General features: G+C 38.1%; 1 protein-coding gene across 8 annotated transcripts in view; it reads left to right on the top strand.

The window, feature by feature from the left end:
* SUCLG2 (succinate-CoA ligase GDP-forming subunit beta) overlaps positions 1–18,395 on the top strand; it is a 482,508-nt gene that overhangs the window by 144,679 nt on the left and 319,434 nt on the right. For all 8 annotated transcript variants that reach the window (XM_023249935.2, XM_045051842.1, XM_023249939.2 and 5 more), the window contains exons 7-8: positions 3,054–3,150; positions 16,725–16,886. In XM_023249935.2, the coding sequence (XP_023105703.1) occupies positions 3,054–3,150; positions 16,725–16,886 (259 nt within the window). The remainder of the gene's footprint in view (positions 1–3,053; positions 3,151–16,724; positions 16,887–18,395) is intronic.

Genomic DNA, 18,395 nt, shown 5'->3' with positions numbered 1-18,395 from the left:
ATTAAAAAAAAAATAAAAATAAAAGAAATCTTACAGTATTTGAAAAAACTAATTGGAGAACCTCAGAGTGAGACCATCCTTCTTAAAGTCTGACCCAAAGCTAGAAGTGCTGAATGAAGAGTTCCATTATTACTGTTTTATGTGGCAGAAATAACAGACCCATGGGTGAAAGGTAAATGTTAAAGGAGAAGAATACTTGCAGTTTACATGGGATGATGAGCTAATTTCCTTCATGTAAAAACCCTTCTTATAACTCAGCGAGAAAAAGACTAAAATCTCAACAGAAGAATAGGCAAAATTCACAGAAAAGGAAATACACGTCTCTTAAGCTCAGAGAATAATGCTTAAATTAACTAATAGTAGGAGTAGTCTATATGAGAGACCCATTTTTACCCGGCATACTGGCAAAGATTGATAGCCTGTGGTTGTGAATAGAAAAACAATTTCTATGATCCTTGTTTGTGTAGTGGGAAATTAGTGAGAGCTTCTACCAAGAATTATTTAAGATCACCTTTTATTATTTAAAATCCCCACATCTCTTTCTTTGCTCTACTCTGGGGAATTTATCCTTTAGATATACATACAGAAATGGATAAGGCAACATTTTAAGTAATGTCAAGCTATTGGAAACCTAAAGGCTATTGTTTAAGAGACAGGTAAACTGAATTATGGTAAATCCATTCAATAAGCTATTCTGTAGGGGCGCCTGGGTGGGTCATTCGGTTAAGCGTCTGACTCTTGGTTTCACCTCAGGGTCACAGTCTCATGGTTTGTGGATTTGAGTCCTGCATCAGGCTCCATACTGACTGTGGGGAGCCTGTTTGGAATTTTCTGTGTCTGCAACCTTCCCGCTTGTGTACTCTCGCTCTCAAGATAAATTAAAAAAAAAAAAAAAAAAAAAAAAAAAAAAACCTAAAAAAAAAAAGATATTATGTAGCCACTTATAAGAATAAGATCATTGTATTTGTGTGGCTGGTGAAGGCTTTCTAAAATCTGTTAGGTGAAGAAACAAAGTATAGAACCAAGGTGGTTTTTGCTAGAAAGGTGAGCGCAGAATATGTATACTTGCACATACACAGACTGTCCCTCAGTGAAGCACCAGCTGGGAAGGGGGCTGCTGCTGGATGAGACAGGAGCTGTGTGGCTGGGGAGTCTGGTGAAGGTTCATAGGGTGACCCTTGTGTAGCCAGAAAAAAAAAATCAATATTAAAAAATGTTCAGTCTTACTCATTATGCGTGTTTACTTATAGCTACTGGGTTTCAAATTAGGATTTAAGAAAGTTTATATAACTATATACATATATGAGAAAGGAAAGATACGTATGTGTGTGTGTGTGTGTGTGTGTGTGTGTGTGTGTGTGTGTATATATATATATATATGATAAAGACCATGTGAATTTCATTTCCAGGAGTTTTTCAGTCAGTACTAGAACAGAGAAATTACTCTCAGTGTTTAACCACAGTGGGACTTTATTCTAGGGACTTGGTTACATGGTGATTCAAGAGTTGGGAAATTCCAGGATGGGCAGAGGCAAGGTAGAGCTAAGCCATAGCAGGAAATTGTTGCTCCCTGCATGCTGGAGGGACCACGTGAGGACGTGGTATTTCTGTATCTTGGGATACAGAAGGTAGAACCCTGCTGGGCTTCTGGTGGTTGCTAAAGCCAGTGAAGGTGATGCTTTTTTTTTTTTTTTTTAAATATTCAGTTTATTTTTGAGAGAGATTGAGAGACAGCCTAAGCATGGAAGGGGCAGAGAGAGGGGGAGACACAGAATCTGATGCAGGCTCCAGGCTCTCAGGGCCTGACATGGGGCTCGAACTCATGCACCATGCAATCATGACCTGAGCCGAAGTTGGACACTTAATGGACTGAGCCGCCCAGGTGCCCCTGGAGGAGCTGTGTTTGCAAAGCAGGAGAGGTGTCCAAGTACCCCAGCTTTTCCATTTCTCCTACCTCTCGTCTCCTTCCACCGCCTCCCATTGGCTGAACTGCGCTGGAAACCATCTAGCCCAGGAGCCTTGGAAACTCAGCCTCCAAGTGTCAGCTCCCCTGATATACATAAGGATGGAGAAAAGCCAGAACTGGGTCTGAGGACAAAAATGCAGGACTAGAACGATGAGCAAAAATGTTGCCAAGGGAAAATTACGTCTAGGCAGTAATAAAAATAATAAAAATTTTAATAATAAAAAGATGGCCCCAAGCGTGAGACTGATCCCCAGCATTCAGCCATAATTGTACACAAGTCTTGCTGTGTTGCATCACAGGTGTTCACTACAGGTGTGAGCTTTCCAGGGTGGTGTCAGGCCTCCTTTGTGATGTCTTCCCCTCACCCCTGTTCACACAATGCCAGCATGCTGTGACATAGGCCATGAATAAAAGTTGGTTGAAAACAATGATTGGGTGAGTGAATTTCAAGCAGCCTTGAGAAAAATGAAGTCAGGGCATACCATCAGGGAAACTCGGGATACTGTTGCTCTTTGTGGAGTATGCCTTTGTGACAGACTGTTCAGTTTGAACGGGCTGGGCTGTTCAGTAACTGCACTGTGTAGGACTTTCATCTTCCTATCTTGCAACAGTTTCCATAAGACACTCAGTAATTGTTGTTTCGCAGGTTATAGGTTTGGGCTGATGAATGTTAATAACTTTTATTTTAGCATAATAAGGAAAACCTGGTCATTATAAACTCTCAAAATCATGTTTACATTTTACTTAAATGGAGATTGTTTATATTAATGATTGTGGCTTACACTGCATCACAGCTTGGCTAATAGGAACATGAAAATTTACAAAAAGATTAACGTTTTTTAGGCTGTACTGAAAATATCTTGTTTTCCTGATAACGGTCTTTCTTGGTGTCTGGAGGAAAGTTGAGCAATTCCTTCTAATGAATAGAAGTGGAAATTAAAATACTTAATGCTTTTCTCTTTTTCCCTTCAGAAAACCGAACTGAACGTAAAGACATAACTTAATATATTTAAGGTTACATTAATACAGCAAAATAAATGTTCTTTTACTGCTTTGGTGTAATTTCATTGTACTTGATCCTGTTTAGGCTGCAGACCAAATTAAGAAGCTGTATAATCTCTTCCTGAAAATTGATGCCACTCAGGTGGAAGTGAATCCCTTTGGTGAAACCCCAGAAGGACAAGGTAACCAGAACAACAACAACAACAACAACAAAGAAACAAATGAGTATAATCATTTATGCAAGCTATGAATTAAATTGTACAAAAGACTGTAGCAGTAGCTTTGCGTTCATTTTGTTCAGTAACTTAATTTCTGCTATGGTTTCGAATGCTCCGTGATACGGTTGAACATTTCAGGACTTGAGTTTGTTTGCAGTCAGATGCCAGGCCTCAGGGGAAGCTCCTTCTTGTTTTATTTGGAAACATCCATCCACCAGCACCGCCTTGTTTCTTCGGGGCCATTCTTGCTTATAGTGTGGTAAAAATTTGGGTAGAAATGGGATCCTCTCCATTGGGGTGTAATGAATGCACCTGCTTTTTATGGAGCTAGAAATGCTTGAAGATTTTTAGTTTGCCTAAATCTGTACAAAATCACTTTGTCCTCCCCTGCTGGATTTGTATCATCATAGTGAGACCCTAGTGCCCACGATCCAACTTACTTAGTTACTTACCAACTTACTTAGTTACTTAGCTTCTGATTCAGGTGGGAAAATGTTTCCCCAACTTCCCTTGCAGGGAAGGTTTTTTCCTACCCATCAGGTAATTAAAAAGTATAAAGAACTGTTTTCTATGTCAGCACCCATCACCATTTCCCTGTGCCTTATATACAGCTAGTGTTCAGTAAATTCTTTTTAATTCGATAACAAAAGCTTGTGAATGTGCGTGTGTTTAAAGGTAGAGGCTGGGCTATCAGGTGGATAGCATATGGATACCAATATGTAAGTTCCATGAACCTTGTCTTTTTTTTTTTTTTTTTTTTTTAGCACATTTCACTCCCAATGTCTTGTATGGTATCTAGCATTTTGTGGGCAGTTCGTAAAGAGGGATTTGCCACTGAGTTGGTACATTAGGTGATCTGTTATGTGCAAATACAACCAGCTAGTAAGCCGAGGTGGACAGTACACTGTTTTACAAAGGGGCCTGGGTTCAAATTCTGGGTCTGCCGTGTTCTGGCCACAGACCTGGGCTAAGCCTTGGAGTTTGTTTGTTGTTTTGTTTCTTACTCCGAAAGAGTGGTAAAAATGGCTAACTGTCATATCGAGTGGTTGTCAAATGAGGTGACTGGTGATTGTGTAAGCATCCGCTGTCGCACACAAAATGGACGAGCACCACACATTCATAGATGCTTCTGAGATAGTCCAGGAAAAACTGCCAACAAGCAAAACTCCAGGACCAGGTGGCTTCACAGGTGAATTATACTAAATATTTAAATAAGAGTTAATACTTACTTTTCTCAAAATATTTCAAAAGACAGAAGAGGAAGGAAAGCTTTCAAATCCATTCTGTGAGGCCAGCATAACCTTGATACAAAAACCAGAAAAAGATACTACAAAAAAAGAAAACTATAGGCCAGTATTTCTGATTAACATAAATACAAAAATCCTTAACAAAATATTAGCAAACCAAATTCAACAAAACTTTGAAAAGATCATTCACTGTGATCAAGTGGGATTTGTTCCTGGGATGCCAGGTGGTTCAATATTTGCAAATCAATCAGAATGATACATCACATCAACAAGAGAAAAGATAAAAACCTTACGATCATTTCAATAGATGCAGGGAAAGCATATGATAAAGTACAATATCCATTTGTGATAAAAACTCTCAACGAAGTAGGTTTAGAGGGAACGTATCTCAACTTAATAAAGGTCATCTATGAAAACCCACAGGTAACAGCATACTTAATGGTGAAAGATTAAGAGGTTTCCCTCTAAGATCAGGAAGGAGACAAGAATGTCCAATCTCACTAGTTTTATTCAATATAGTACTGGAAGTCCTAGCCACAACAATCAGACATGAATGAATGAATGAATGAATGATAAATAAATAAATAAATGGAATCCAAAGTGCAAAGGAAAAAAATAAAACTTTCACTGTATGCATATAGCGTGATACTATATATATAGAAAACCTGAAAGACTCCACTAAAAAGCTGCTAGAACTGATAAATGAATTCAGTAAAGCCACAGTATACAAAATCAATATATAGAAATTCATTGCATTTCTATACACTAATAATGAAGTGACAGAGAAGTTAAGAAAACAATCCCATTTGCAGTTGCACCCAAAATAATAAAATACCTAGGAATAAATTTAACCAACAATGTGAAAGTCCTGTATTCCAAAAATTATAAAACATTGGTCAAAGAAATTGAAGATGACACAAATGAAAGATGTTCCATGCTTATGATCGGGACAACAAATATTGTTAAAATGTCCATACTGAACAAAGCAATGTACAGATTTAATGCACTTCCTATCAAAATACCAACAGCATTTTTCACAGAATTAGATCAGGTAATCCTAACATTTGTATGGAGTCACAAAAGAGCTTGAATAGCCAAAGCAGTCTTGAAAAAGAACCAAACTGGAGGTATCACAATCCCGGGTTTCTTTTTAAAAAAAAATTTTTTTTTTTCACGTTTTATTTATTTTTGAGACAGAGAGAGACAGAGCATGAACGGGGGAGGGGCAGAGAGAGAGGGAGACACAGAATCGGAAGCAGGCTCCAGGCTCTGAGCCATCAGCCAGCCCAGAGCCCGACGCGGGGCTTGAACTCACGGACCACGAGATGGTGACCTGAGCCGAAGTCGGACTCCCAACTGACTGAGCCACCCAGGCGCCCCACAATCCCGGTTTTCAAGATATACTACAAAGCTATATTGATCAAAAAAGTATGGTACTGGTACAAAAATAGAGACATTACGACAAAGGAGACAATATGAAATGGGAAAAAGTTTCTTAAAAAATGGTGTTGGGAAACCAGACAACTACATGCAAAGAATGAAACTGGGCCAACTTTCTTACACCACACACAAAAACAAGCTTGAAGTGGATTAAAAATCTAAATGTTAAGACCTGAAATCATAAAAAAATCCTAGAAGAAAGTACAGGCAGTAATTTTTCTGACATTGGCTGTAACAATATTTTACTAGATATGTCTCCTGAGGCAAGAGAAACAAAAGCAAAAATAAACTACTGGGGTTACATCAAGATAAAAAGCTTTTACACAGCAAAGGAAACCATCAACAAAACAAAAAGACAATGGGAGTATTGAATTGGGAGTATTGAATTGGGAGTATTGGATTAGGAGTACTCCCTATTGAATGGGAGTAGATATTTGCAAATGATATATCTGATGAGGGGTTAATATCCAAAATATATAAAGCACTTACACAATTCAACACCAAAAAACCTAAGCCAATTAAAAATGGCAGAAGACATGAACAGACATTTCTCCAAAGAAGGCATACAGATGACCAATAGACACGTGAAAAGACACTTAACACCACTCATCATCAGGGAAAAAAATCAGAACCACAATGAGATCACTTCACACCTTTCAGAATGGTTAAAATAGAAAACGTAAGAAACAAGTGTATGTGAGGATAGGGGGAAAAAGGAACCCTTGTGCACTGTTGGTGGGAATGCAAAGTGATGTACCCACCATGGAAAACAATGTGGAGATTCTTAAAAAATTTAAAAATAGAATTACTACTGGATATTTATTTACCCAAAGAAAATGAAAACACAAATTCAGTATATATGCACCCCTGTGTTTATTGTAGCATTATTTACAATAGTCAAGATATGGAAACAACTCCAATGTCCATCTATAGATAAGTGGATAAAGAAGTGTGTGTATGCATATGTGGTGTGTGTATGTATGTGTGTATATATACATAGGTGTATACACCTATGTATACACACCTATGTATATATACACACATACATATAAATATATATACACTTATATATACAAATGTATGTATATACATACAGTGGAATATTACTGAGCCATAAAAATGAATGGAATCTTGCCATTTGCAACATGGATGGATCTAGAAGATATAATGCTAAGTTGAATTAAGTCAGAGAAAGACAAACCTTAAGATTTCATTCACATGTGGCATTTAAGAAAGAAAACAAATGAACAACAAAAAAGGGACAAACAAAAAAACACACTCTTAAATGCAGGGAAGAAACTGGTGGTTGTCAGAAGGGAGGTAGGTGTGGGATATAGGTGTAATAGGCGAAGGGAGATTAAGATACTCATTGTGATGAGCACTGAGTAATGTGTAGAATTGTTGAGTCACTATATCATACACCTGGAACGAATATAACACTGTATGTTAATTATGCCAGAATGTTTTAAAAAATACAAAATGGGGACAATAATATTAATACCTACCTTAGAAGGTTGTTATGATGGTAATGTTCTCAGAACAAAGCATAGCATATGGTAAGAGGTACAAAAGCGTTCGCTATTATGATTTTATTATTTCTTATCCTTTTGAAGGTCAAACAAATAATAGACATTGAAAGTAAAACATCATACAAAGATTAGGATTTGTTTAAAAATTTAATTGTCACCAACTGCACTTGAACTAATACAAAATAGCCCTCAATTCCCTCCATGAGTCTTTTGGTGTTTCTGGTGGAGGCGTCTGTATTCTTCTAATAAATTCTCCATTTTCATTGACAAATAGTTAAATTAAATGATAGGTATAAAAAAAGTAATCAGAAAAGGTATGGATTTCATCTTTTTACCTATTTTTTTCTTTTTTTTTTTCTTGTTGTAAGGATTTCAAGTTAGGATAGACAAATAGCTAATGTTTAGGAAGTCATTGAAAATAACATATTCCATGTTTTACACATGTGACCCACCAGATTTTTATTTGATGGGTCATTTGTAAGCAAACTACCTTCATTTGTAAATATTTTAAAAATTCTGTCTGACTATAAAATGATCAGTATTTCAGATAGAGAGGAAGTGAATGGAAGAAGATTCTGTTTTGAACTCACATGACATAGTGTACTGTGATAGACTTTTACGTACATTCTTTTTTATTACTTACAGCAACCCAGAAAAATAAGAGGAATTATTATCCCCATTTTACAGAGGATTGAAAATTAGTGTGACTCCACCGTAGACATCCAGTTAGTGAAGCTGGGATTTGAACCCATGTCTCTCTCAGGACAGTGTACATGTTGGTTTCTATATACCAGACTGCCTTCTTTGCTACCTTTTTTTCTCTTTAAACTGTTAATTTACTTTTATCAGAGTGAGCTGGATGTAGTCTCCAGTTTGGGAATGTCAGTCAAAGTTCATGCTGCCTTGAGTGGCTATTAATTACATCCCGGAAACAAAAGAGAAGGAAGTTCAATAGAAGTTCTTAAAGGTCATGGCTTGCTTTTCAAACTAGTATGTGTAAGCAACCTGGTTATTTCATATTTTTAAAAAAATGGAAATTCAGCCAAGGAGTTGGATAAAAATCATTCATTCAACTACTTTCAACTCTTTGGTAAGTTGTCAGTCACGGGTTATAAGGATACAAGAAATTTTCCCTAGCGTGTATTTGTAAAATCTCAGGAAATTGGAAGTTTTTATTTTTTAACTATCAAGAGAAAGGAAATTCTTGAACTTTTTTAAAGGAATCATCATAAAATATATTCCGTGTATACAGCTCATTAAAGCATAAGTCTTATGTGATATTTTTAAGAGCAGAATTATCTTTAGCTATTAATTTGTTCATTGTACCATAAAAGTTCAGCTATTGAATTATAATCACAATTAAATGAGTATGTTGGTTTATAACTCTAATGAGCAGTAGTCAAATTAAACCCAATTAGGAAATGGTGATTAATGACCAAACGTACAAATTGATCTTCATCATTGTCACAATCCCCTAAAGCAATCCTTTATTTAGGAGCTGTAAAAAAAAATCATTTATATCCTAGAAGTATTAATAACCTTAATATTTATAATGTGAATATTTAATTTTTTCCAATTAGATCAGTAATAGCAGAGCCTATAACATTTCACATTAAAATTGTGATTTAATAATGACACTTAATTTAGAAGTTTAAGGAGCTTGGCATCACACCAGACATTTTTACTTTAAGCTTATTCATTGCAGAGCTTCTTTGTAAGAGAATTTCTTCCATCTTCCATTGGTTAATGAGGACCATTTTTTTAAACGTCCAGATGATTGGTCATATATTTGCACAGCAGATGATACCCGGTTGAATGAACAACGGTGATCTTGATAATATCTATGCTGCCAGGTCACCTATGGGAAATGTTTAATGTGGGGGAAAAACTGTAGTCCAAGAATTGTTTTTTCCAATGTGATTAAAAATTTGAGTCAAAGAATATAATTTGGCATCATTGACTGTAATGTAATTTAGTGACTGTTAGCTAGGATTATAATGGTTGTTAGTGACAGAAATCTGTATCAATCTAGTTTTTGTTAAAAAGCTTCCAGGTCAGGGAAGGATACCTATTTTCCTCACATAACAGGGAAGTCTACAGAGTGGACTGGTTTAGGGCATGAAGGGAAGTAGGGATTCTCTGATCTTCCAGCCCAGCTTGCCTCAGGATTGGCTTGTCAGCCGGGCTTTCTGAAGTAACAGCCAAGATAGCTCCCAGTTTCCATCATTCTCCCCCAGGAACCATAGCAGTCTTTTCCAATGTTTCCAGTTGGCCCCGCGTGGGTCACATATCCGTATGTAGACCAATCACTGAGCTGGAAGCACATGTATAGGAGAAAGGCATTTTCTCAATGCAGAAAGGGACATTGAGTCACAACGTGCCTACCAAATTGGCCTTTTATTGACATGAAAGTAAACTGTTAATTAAATATTCGAAGAGAAATTAACTATTTTCCTTGCTTGTCCAGTTGAATTGCCAGAATTAATTCATTAAATATGTGGCCAAGTTAGAAGCAAGGTTTTCTTTATTGTTATTTATCTACCTGTCCATGCATTCATTCATCTATTTTGCAAGCTCCTGTGGGATTTTATGTTCTATTTCATTTCTTCCCACTTTCAGGCAGATCTGGCTGTACACAGACTTCTTTGTTGGTGTCTTTCATGTTTTTCAGTGAGGAGAATGAGCATATTGTCCCCTCAGGAGATGTTTGCCAATACCTAGAGCCTTTTTAATTGAGATATAACCGACATGTGACATTGTATTAGTTTCAGGTGTACAACACAGTGATTCCATGTGATCACCACCGTGAATCTAGTTAGCACCGTTTTTGTTTATTACAACTGCGAGTGTAGGATGCTGCATGCCTCTTGTGTGTGGAGGCCAGAGACACTGTGCGATACACAGCACAGAAAATGATCTCACCTCACCTACCCATGAGTCCTGAGAATTCCTGTTCCAAGGCATTTTCATCATTTGGAGCCCAAATCCATTCACCACGCTAAAGGGATGAAACCCAACTTGAAACCCTGACTACCTGGCCAAGACTCCATGAGAGCTAGGGGTGAGTGATCCAAAGTTAATTTGCACATCAAATCCCTTTCTTGCTTCAAATGAATTTCCCTAAATAGCTACCCTGTTGCTTCATGTTAGCAAGTGCCCATGTTGTTGGTGGGTGTTTGTCTCTGTTTTTCTCTTTATACATAAGACTCTATTTTCAAGAACATTTTCAGTTCTCTACCTTCACCCAAATCCCCCTCCTGCCTCGTATCTATTTTCTCTTTCACAGCAACTCCAGAAAAGTTCTAAAAAGTGTACAACTCTTGGAACATCGCTATTTAATGGAAAGTGGGACCAATTTTAAAGTATCAGCATTTTAAGGCCATCTTGGCAAGGTGCATTTCAGTAGCCCATTATGGTTGCTTAACACAAATCAGATACAGTGCAGTGCTTGCAGACAGATTATTTTTCAAACTAATTATGACAGTCTCATTTCCTGCTGTTTTTATGTTCCTTTTATATGCGAATTCCCCTCTGAAATGTAGTTTTCTTTTGTTTAATTCTATAGCACCTTCTTCTGTTGAAACTCTAGGGTCAGAGGCTGCTAACCGCCAGTCACATTCTTCATCTAGGTTGGTGAATTGGCAACTCACAGAATCTCACACCGCTAAACAAAAAAACCACAACGCCCTATGAATCTAAGTACCTCAGCTTTCTTTGATATTTGTTCAGAAGGAAAATTCATTTGTTTAATCTATCAAGCATGTAACAATGTGCTTTTGATGGTGAAAATTGTTTTATAAATATTAATAGGTATGTTTTTTCACCCACTTTGTACACAGAATGGCCTTTGTTCAGGATGAATTTTCTATGGAATTGAGGTTTCATTAATGTGACACTCAAAATCTTATGTCGAACCAAGATCAGAACCTCCAAACATACATCTTACCATAGTTTGTTGTTATAATAAATGAAAAAGCTAAGGTTTGAGTAAGCAGGTTTATTTTATTGCCCTGCCATTCACATAGACATCAATCCATTTTTAACATGCTCATTCTAAAAGTGTACTGGGACAGTCTTACAGAGGGAAACAAGCATGTCAGAGTCCATCAATATTCAGGGATTAATCCACACCTTTTGTGCAAGCTGCAAGTTTTTGTTTATTTTTCCCGTTACGCTTTTTTGTTTTCATGCCAGCTGCACTTTTCTGAGTTTCTCTTTCACTGTAATAAGTTTGGTACCTGGGGCTATAGCAGCAGGAGAAGTGTGACGTGGTGCTTGGTGATTGGCAGCCTTTTTCTGTAAAGGGCCTGAGAGCCTCTGTTGTATGGAGTCTGCTCTGCTATTTATTGTCTGGGGACAGCAGCTACTGAAATATGTAAGCGAATGGGTGTGGCTGCATTCCAGTCCCAACAGCTATACTTTGCCATCCCCTGACTTAGATTCTCATTTGGGGCTATTTTATACCAATCTTTGGCCACACTGGCCTTCTGCAAAGGTGTGGTGTGTGATTTGAGGGTCACCAAAGGCATCTCTGCCTTTAGACAATAACCTCCTTCTCCCATCAGTTAAAAAGCCGGAAAGGCCAACCATTAAAATCTTTCCTGTGGGACATTCTTATGTTTTCTGAATATGGCATTTCACTGAAAATCATAGGCAACTTATACATCTGTAAACTCCAGTAGGCTTTAGTTTCAGTTCATTGTAAATAGAAGTCTAGGGTTATCGGGAAAGGGGACCAAGTTACAAGTCATGTCTAGGGACAGGAAGAGGGGAGAATCTAGCCTGGGCTGCAGCATTGTGAGGCTGAGTGTAAGAAAACAGTGCGTCCAAGGGCAAGGGAATTAAAAGCAAAAATGAACTGTTGGGACCTCATGAAGATAAAAAGCTTCTGCACTGCAAAGGAAACAATCAACAAAACTAAAAGGCAACTGACAGAATGGGAAAAGATATTTGCAAATGACATATCAGACAAAGGGCTAGTACCCAAAATCTATAAAGAACTCGCCAAACTCCATACTCAAAAAACAAATAATCCAGTGAAGAAATGGGCAGAAGACGTGAATAGACACTTCTCTAAAGAAGACATCCAGAGGGCCAACAGACACATGAAAAGATGCTCAACGTCGCTCCTCATCAGGGAAATACAAATCAAAACCACAATGAGATAGCACCCGACACCAGAGTGGCTAAAATGAACAACTCAGGAAACAACAGATGCTGGCGAGGATGTGGAGAAATGGGAACCCTCTTGCACTATTGGTGGGAATGCAAACTGGCGCAGCTACTCTGGAAAACAGTGTGGAGGTTCCTCAAAAAATTATAAGTAGAACTACCCTATGACCCAGCAATAGCACTACTAGGAATTTATTCAAGAGATACAGGAGTGCTAATGCATAGGGCACATGTACCCCAATGTTAATAGCAGCGCTTTTAACAATAGCCAGATTATGGAAAGAGCCTAAATTTCCATCAACTGATGAATGGATAAAGAAGGTGTGGTTTATATACACAATGGAGTACTATGTGGCAATGAGAAAGAAGGAAATATGGCCCTTTGTAGCAACATGGATGGAACTGGAGAGTGTGATGCTAAGTGAAATACGTCATACAGAGAAGGACAGATACCATACGTTTTCACTCTTATGTGGATCCTCAGAAACTTAACAGACCATGGGGGAGGGGAAGGAAAAAAAGAGAGGGAGGGAGGCAAACCATAAGAGGGTCTTAAAAACTGAGAATAGGGGCGCCTGGGTGGCGCAGTCGGTTAAGCGTCCGACTTCAGCCAGGTCACGATCTCGCGGTCCGTGAGTTCGAGCCCCACATCGGGCTCTGGGCTGATGGCTCAGAGCCTGGAGCCTGTTTCCGATTCTGTGTCTCCCTCTCTCTCTGCCCCTCGCCCGTTCATGCTCTGTCTCTCTCTGTCCCAAAAATAAATAAACGTTGAAAAAAAAATTAAAAAAAAAAACTGAGAATAAACTGAGGGTTGGTGGGGCATGGGAGGGAGAGGAAAGTGGGTGATGGGTATTGAAGAGGGCGCCTGTTGGGATGAGCACTAGATGTTGTATGGAAACCAATTTGACAATAAATTTCATATTAAAAAAATTTAAAAAAAACTGTGCGGGTGGAGTATGGCTGTAGTGATAATAATGAGTGAGTGCCAGCTGTCTGTGCTAAGTGCTTTGCACAGAGTCTCTGCTTGCACCAACACCATGCAGTCGAAAATACTCTGGTCCCCATTTTACAGACAAGGCCACTGGGCTTAAGAATGGGTGATGTTGGAAGTGTCTGACTAGGAAGTGTCCGGTGTGTGTGATGCCAGAGTTCACTAAGTGGTGAAGTTCACGGGAAAATGCCCAGGCGATACGGCATTATGAACTGGGATAGTGAGGCAGGAAAGCCCTTTGTATGTTTGTGACCACTTTTAAAATATTAAGCAGATATAACAACTATGTGTCTCAAAGAGTCTAGCTCCTTAAAGTGCTTTTTTTCTCCCTGCCCTCCACCTACAGACAAAGATTAAGGCTTTTAGGGTGACAATTCAGTTCTGGATCACCCTTTTTAACTCCCGAGTCACCTTCCTTCCTTCCTATTTATGTGGTATTTCTGAGTTGCTAAAGCACTTGGATGTAACATACATTGACCTAGGTGTGTCCTTGGTTTTCTCTACAGAGAGGGAACAAATGGCCACTATAGATAGGCCATTTATCCCACAAGTATGATACCTGTATGTACACCTTTATTTCTTCCTGTAGGTACCCCTTTTATCCCACAATCACCATTTTCAGTTTAAAGTTTTTGTGGGGTGGTCTCCAAATAATGAACTCATTTCTGGACTTGGTGTATCCAACGTACCCCTGGGAAGGAGCGTTTTTTGAAAATCTGGTTTTGCAGAATTTAGGTGGGACTGCCTTCTGAACTTTGCATACGTATCCATTAATTATGTTCCGTGAAGTAGCTTGGAATTGTAGCCTTTGTAAGGGGCAAAGATCAGCCTGGACCTATGTTGATTTACTAGTTTATTGATTTTGACCAAGAAGTCTTTTATTTGAAACTCTTCAGTTAGGAAGTCAATTTTATAGCCTTTGTCCACTCATTTTGAGGGTGTCAGTTACAAATAGTCGTGCCAATGAGTAATTGAGGAGCTAAAATTACTAATACATTAATTAAAATGTATTTATAACCTAGTGGAAAGCCAAGAATGAAGTTGCTTTCCTATTGATTATTATACCAGTCATTAACTGCTGACAAAATGCCATTGCAGCAGGCCGAGAACATTGGCCAATTCCTTTGGTAATTGTAGGATTCCATCATTAAGATTGCAGTATTCTGGACAGTAATTACTCATTTGCTTCGTGTATTCACAGTGTGTGGGTAAAGTGGTTGGACATTTTGTGGCAAGACTAAGGATTCTGGCAGACATTAACTTCTACATAAGATTCTTTCTTGACAGTCAGTGCTACTTTAAATAATTTGTGGTTTGAGCTTTTATTTATGCCAAGTACTCTTAGATGTTAATATGCCAGTTCTGCATAGACTTGTATCAAAGTACTTGATTTTTGTGGTAGAGAGACCCTTGTAAAAAACTTCTATGTAGGATCTGTAACTCTAGGATGTTGTAATGTAGCAACATTTTCTTGTAAGCAACTGGGAATAACAGTCTATGGTCATTGCTTTGGAGTAAATTATTGCAGGGTGGTTGTTCCCCTCTGAAGAGGTAGGTGCCTTTCAGCTATGCTGGGGGAGGATGGGTAATTTCTCTAAAGGCTGAGTCAAAACTCCCCGCCTACCAATATCTCAAGTAAAGTAAAAGAAGGTTACAATGGAATGTCATCATAGACAACTAATTTCTGCCCTAAGAAATATAATAAAAGGGGTCAGATCCCAGGAAACCTGCATGCCATCCCTCCCCACTACCGCTTCTCCCTGAGTGTTCATATAGAGATATCCTGGAAGTCAATGAAAGTGCTGTTTTCTTGGTCCATCCGTATCATCCAGTGAGTTTCAACTGTGTCCAAGTCTCTTGGCCTTGAGAGAATTGGAGATTTCTACCTGCACCAGAGTAGAAACAGTAGAGCTGATAATGCCTAGCTACCTTTCATTATATCTGATCAGTCTTAGTGTTTTATAACTTGAATCAAAAGAATCATATCCTGCACGTATCAAGATGATGGTCCTGGTTTGAGCAGACCCCAGAGTAGGTATATCAGCAGTTTAGGGACTGTTATTTCCATTTTCTGAATAAAAAAGCTGAGGCCCAGAGAGGAAGTAGGTTATTATGATTATTTTTTATTCAAGTCATAGAGTTAGTTGAAGGTCAAATAAAAACTATTGGTTCTAGGACACCTGGGTGGCACAATCGGTGAAGATTTCGACTTTTTTTTTTTCTTAAGTTTTTTTTTTAACGTTTATTCATTTTTTTTTGAGAGACAGAGTAAGCAGGGGAGGGGCAGAGAGAAAGACACCCACACACAGAATCTGAAGCAGGCTCCAGGCTCTAAACTGTCAGTACAGAGCCCGACATGAGGCTTTTCTCACGAACCATAAGATCATGACCTGAGCAGAAGTCAGCCACTTAACCAGCTGAGCCATCCAGGCACCCCGGCATCTAACTTTCGATTTTGGCTCAAGTCATGATCTCCCCATGTGTGAGATTGAGCAGGCAGGCATCAGGCTCCACACTGACAGCAAGGAGCCTGCTTGGGATTCTCTCTGTCTTCTTTCTCTGCCCCTTCCCTGTTCATGTGTGCGCATGTGCTATTTCTCTCTCAAAATAAGTAAATAAACTTAAAAAAAATATAGGGATTTTCACCAAGTGTTCTTTCCAAGAAATCTTTCAGAAATATTAGTGAGGATACTGATTAAATAAAGATTTCACTTTACAGCATCAGAAGGACAAAGGACAGTGGGATTAAGCATTATAATCTAGGTTCTCTTTACATAGAAGGTAAAGGTGATGATTAGTGGTTAAATACTAAAAATGAATGTAATGAAAATGGCCTATCAAATCTGTATGTAACTGTGGCAGTCTGTACCTTGTAATGGGTGACCACAGTTTATATTACTAATTTATTAAACAGAGACCGACAGGTATAAATTACTATGTTCTTTATTAGAATGTAAGTCCCTTGAGAACAGGGTCTTTGTCATAATCATCTTTGTAGCCCTAAAGTGTAAGATCAAGAAAGCCATAACCACTTCTCCTGCCTGTATCATGAGAAAAAAATGACAGTATTTTATTTTTCTTTCTCCTGTGTTAGCCTGGGGAACTAACTAATTTGTAGATTCTTAAGGGATATTCACGTATGTGCCTTGTTCCCTTTAGTTGTCTGCTTTGATGCAAAAATAAACTTTGATGACAATGCAGAATTTCGACAAAAGGACATATTTGCTATGGATGACAAATCAGAGAATGAGCCCATTGAAAATGAAGCTGCCAAATATGATCTAAAATATATAGGATTGGATGGGAACATTGCCTGCTTTGGTAAGAAAGTAGTTCTGTCAAAAGAATGATTTGTGGATTTGGGGGGAATTTAGGAACTCCTGATTTCTGAACCTTTCTGAACTGTTATTTCCTAAAAGCCAGTAAAAATAGGAGTTTGTTTGTTTGTTTGTTTGTTTTTGTAGCCCCAAAGTCTTAGGAAACAATTTAGAGTTTCTTCCCAATACATTTTGCTCAATGGTCACTGGTTTAAAGCGGGGTTTCTCAAGTCTGGCACTTTTGACATTTTGGGTCAGATAATTCTTTTCTGGGGGTTGGGGTGGGGGTCCTGTACATTGTCAGATATTTAGCAGTGCCCCCTGGCCTTTAGGTGCCATTGACAGCCAAAAACATTGTGATAGCCAAAAATGTCTTCCAACACTGCTGTATATCTTCTCGTCAACAAAATCTCTCCAGTTGAGAAATACTATGTTAAAGCATCTCAGTTAAATTTTGTGTCATAAAAATGGAAATCTTTACTACCCCAGTCAGTGTTAATATGCTAGGAACCATTCTGGAAATTTGTGTTTAAGATACAGTTTCTCTGAGGAAGTGGAAGAGAACATACACTTGAGTCATTATACTCCAGTTTCGGCTTTTATGATCACCAAATGATAAAATGTTTAATCCATTATCCAGTTTATTAATAAAACAATTGATTCTATCATACTCATCTAAATTTGTGAAAATGGCTTATTCAGCTGAGATAAGAATGGATCTATAGAGGCAATACAATTTCTGTTATTGTCCACAGCTTATAGAACTGAGATTTATAACACGTCTGTGTTTCTGGTAGAACCAATTCATTGCCCTGGAAACTGAGGTCTTAATCTTAATGGAATTAAAATAAAAAAGATTTGTAGCTCATTAAGCCAACAGTATTATTATATTCAGATCTGAACAGACCTCATCCAGTAGTCTGCTGTGCAATACAATAGAAAATGACATCTAATTACAAGTGATACCAAAAGCACTTGCTTTGTATTGGAGTAATAACTGTAATGTACCACATCACGCGCATTGTTCTGATCTTGATAAGCTAATGTGCTCTCAATATTTGTAGGCATTTAGAAAGGAGAATGATATAATGGTGTGTTGAGAACAAATTAAATACAGATTCTTTGTAGCCTCTGTGGGAGTATGCATGATCTGACCAAGTTAGCAGCCTCAAAAGCTACGATTAACACATTTCAAATTGTTTTAAGATCTTATATAAACCATTTTTATTGTAGTTGCCCCAGACTTAATTAAATTAGTCACAGTTCACAGGCATGTCTGGGGACTTCAAGGGTCAGAAAAAGTGAGGTATAATTTTACCATGTGAGTTTCTGCTGTGTTCTGAAGGTTTGCTTTTCTTCTTCTTCCCCCCCCCCCCCCACCTTTCTAATCTGAGGAAAGTAATCTCATATAATTAAGCATAAGAAGTGAAAGAAGTACAATTAAAACTCAGCTCTGGAAAATAAGAATTGCAATGTTAAAACTTTTTACTTGTTTTCTTAAAAAAAAACCTCC

This window comes from Felis catus, chromosome A2 (genome assembly GCF_018350175.1).
Source record: "Felis catus isolate Fca126 chromosome A2, F.catus_Fca126_mat1.0, whole genome shotgun sequence".
NCBI classification, from domain to species: domain Eukaryota; kingdom Metazoa; phylum Chordata; class Mammalia; order Carnivora; family Felidae; genus Felis; species Felis catus.
This window is presented reverse-complemented; position numbering and strand designations above follow the sequence as displayed.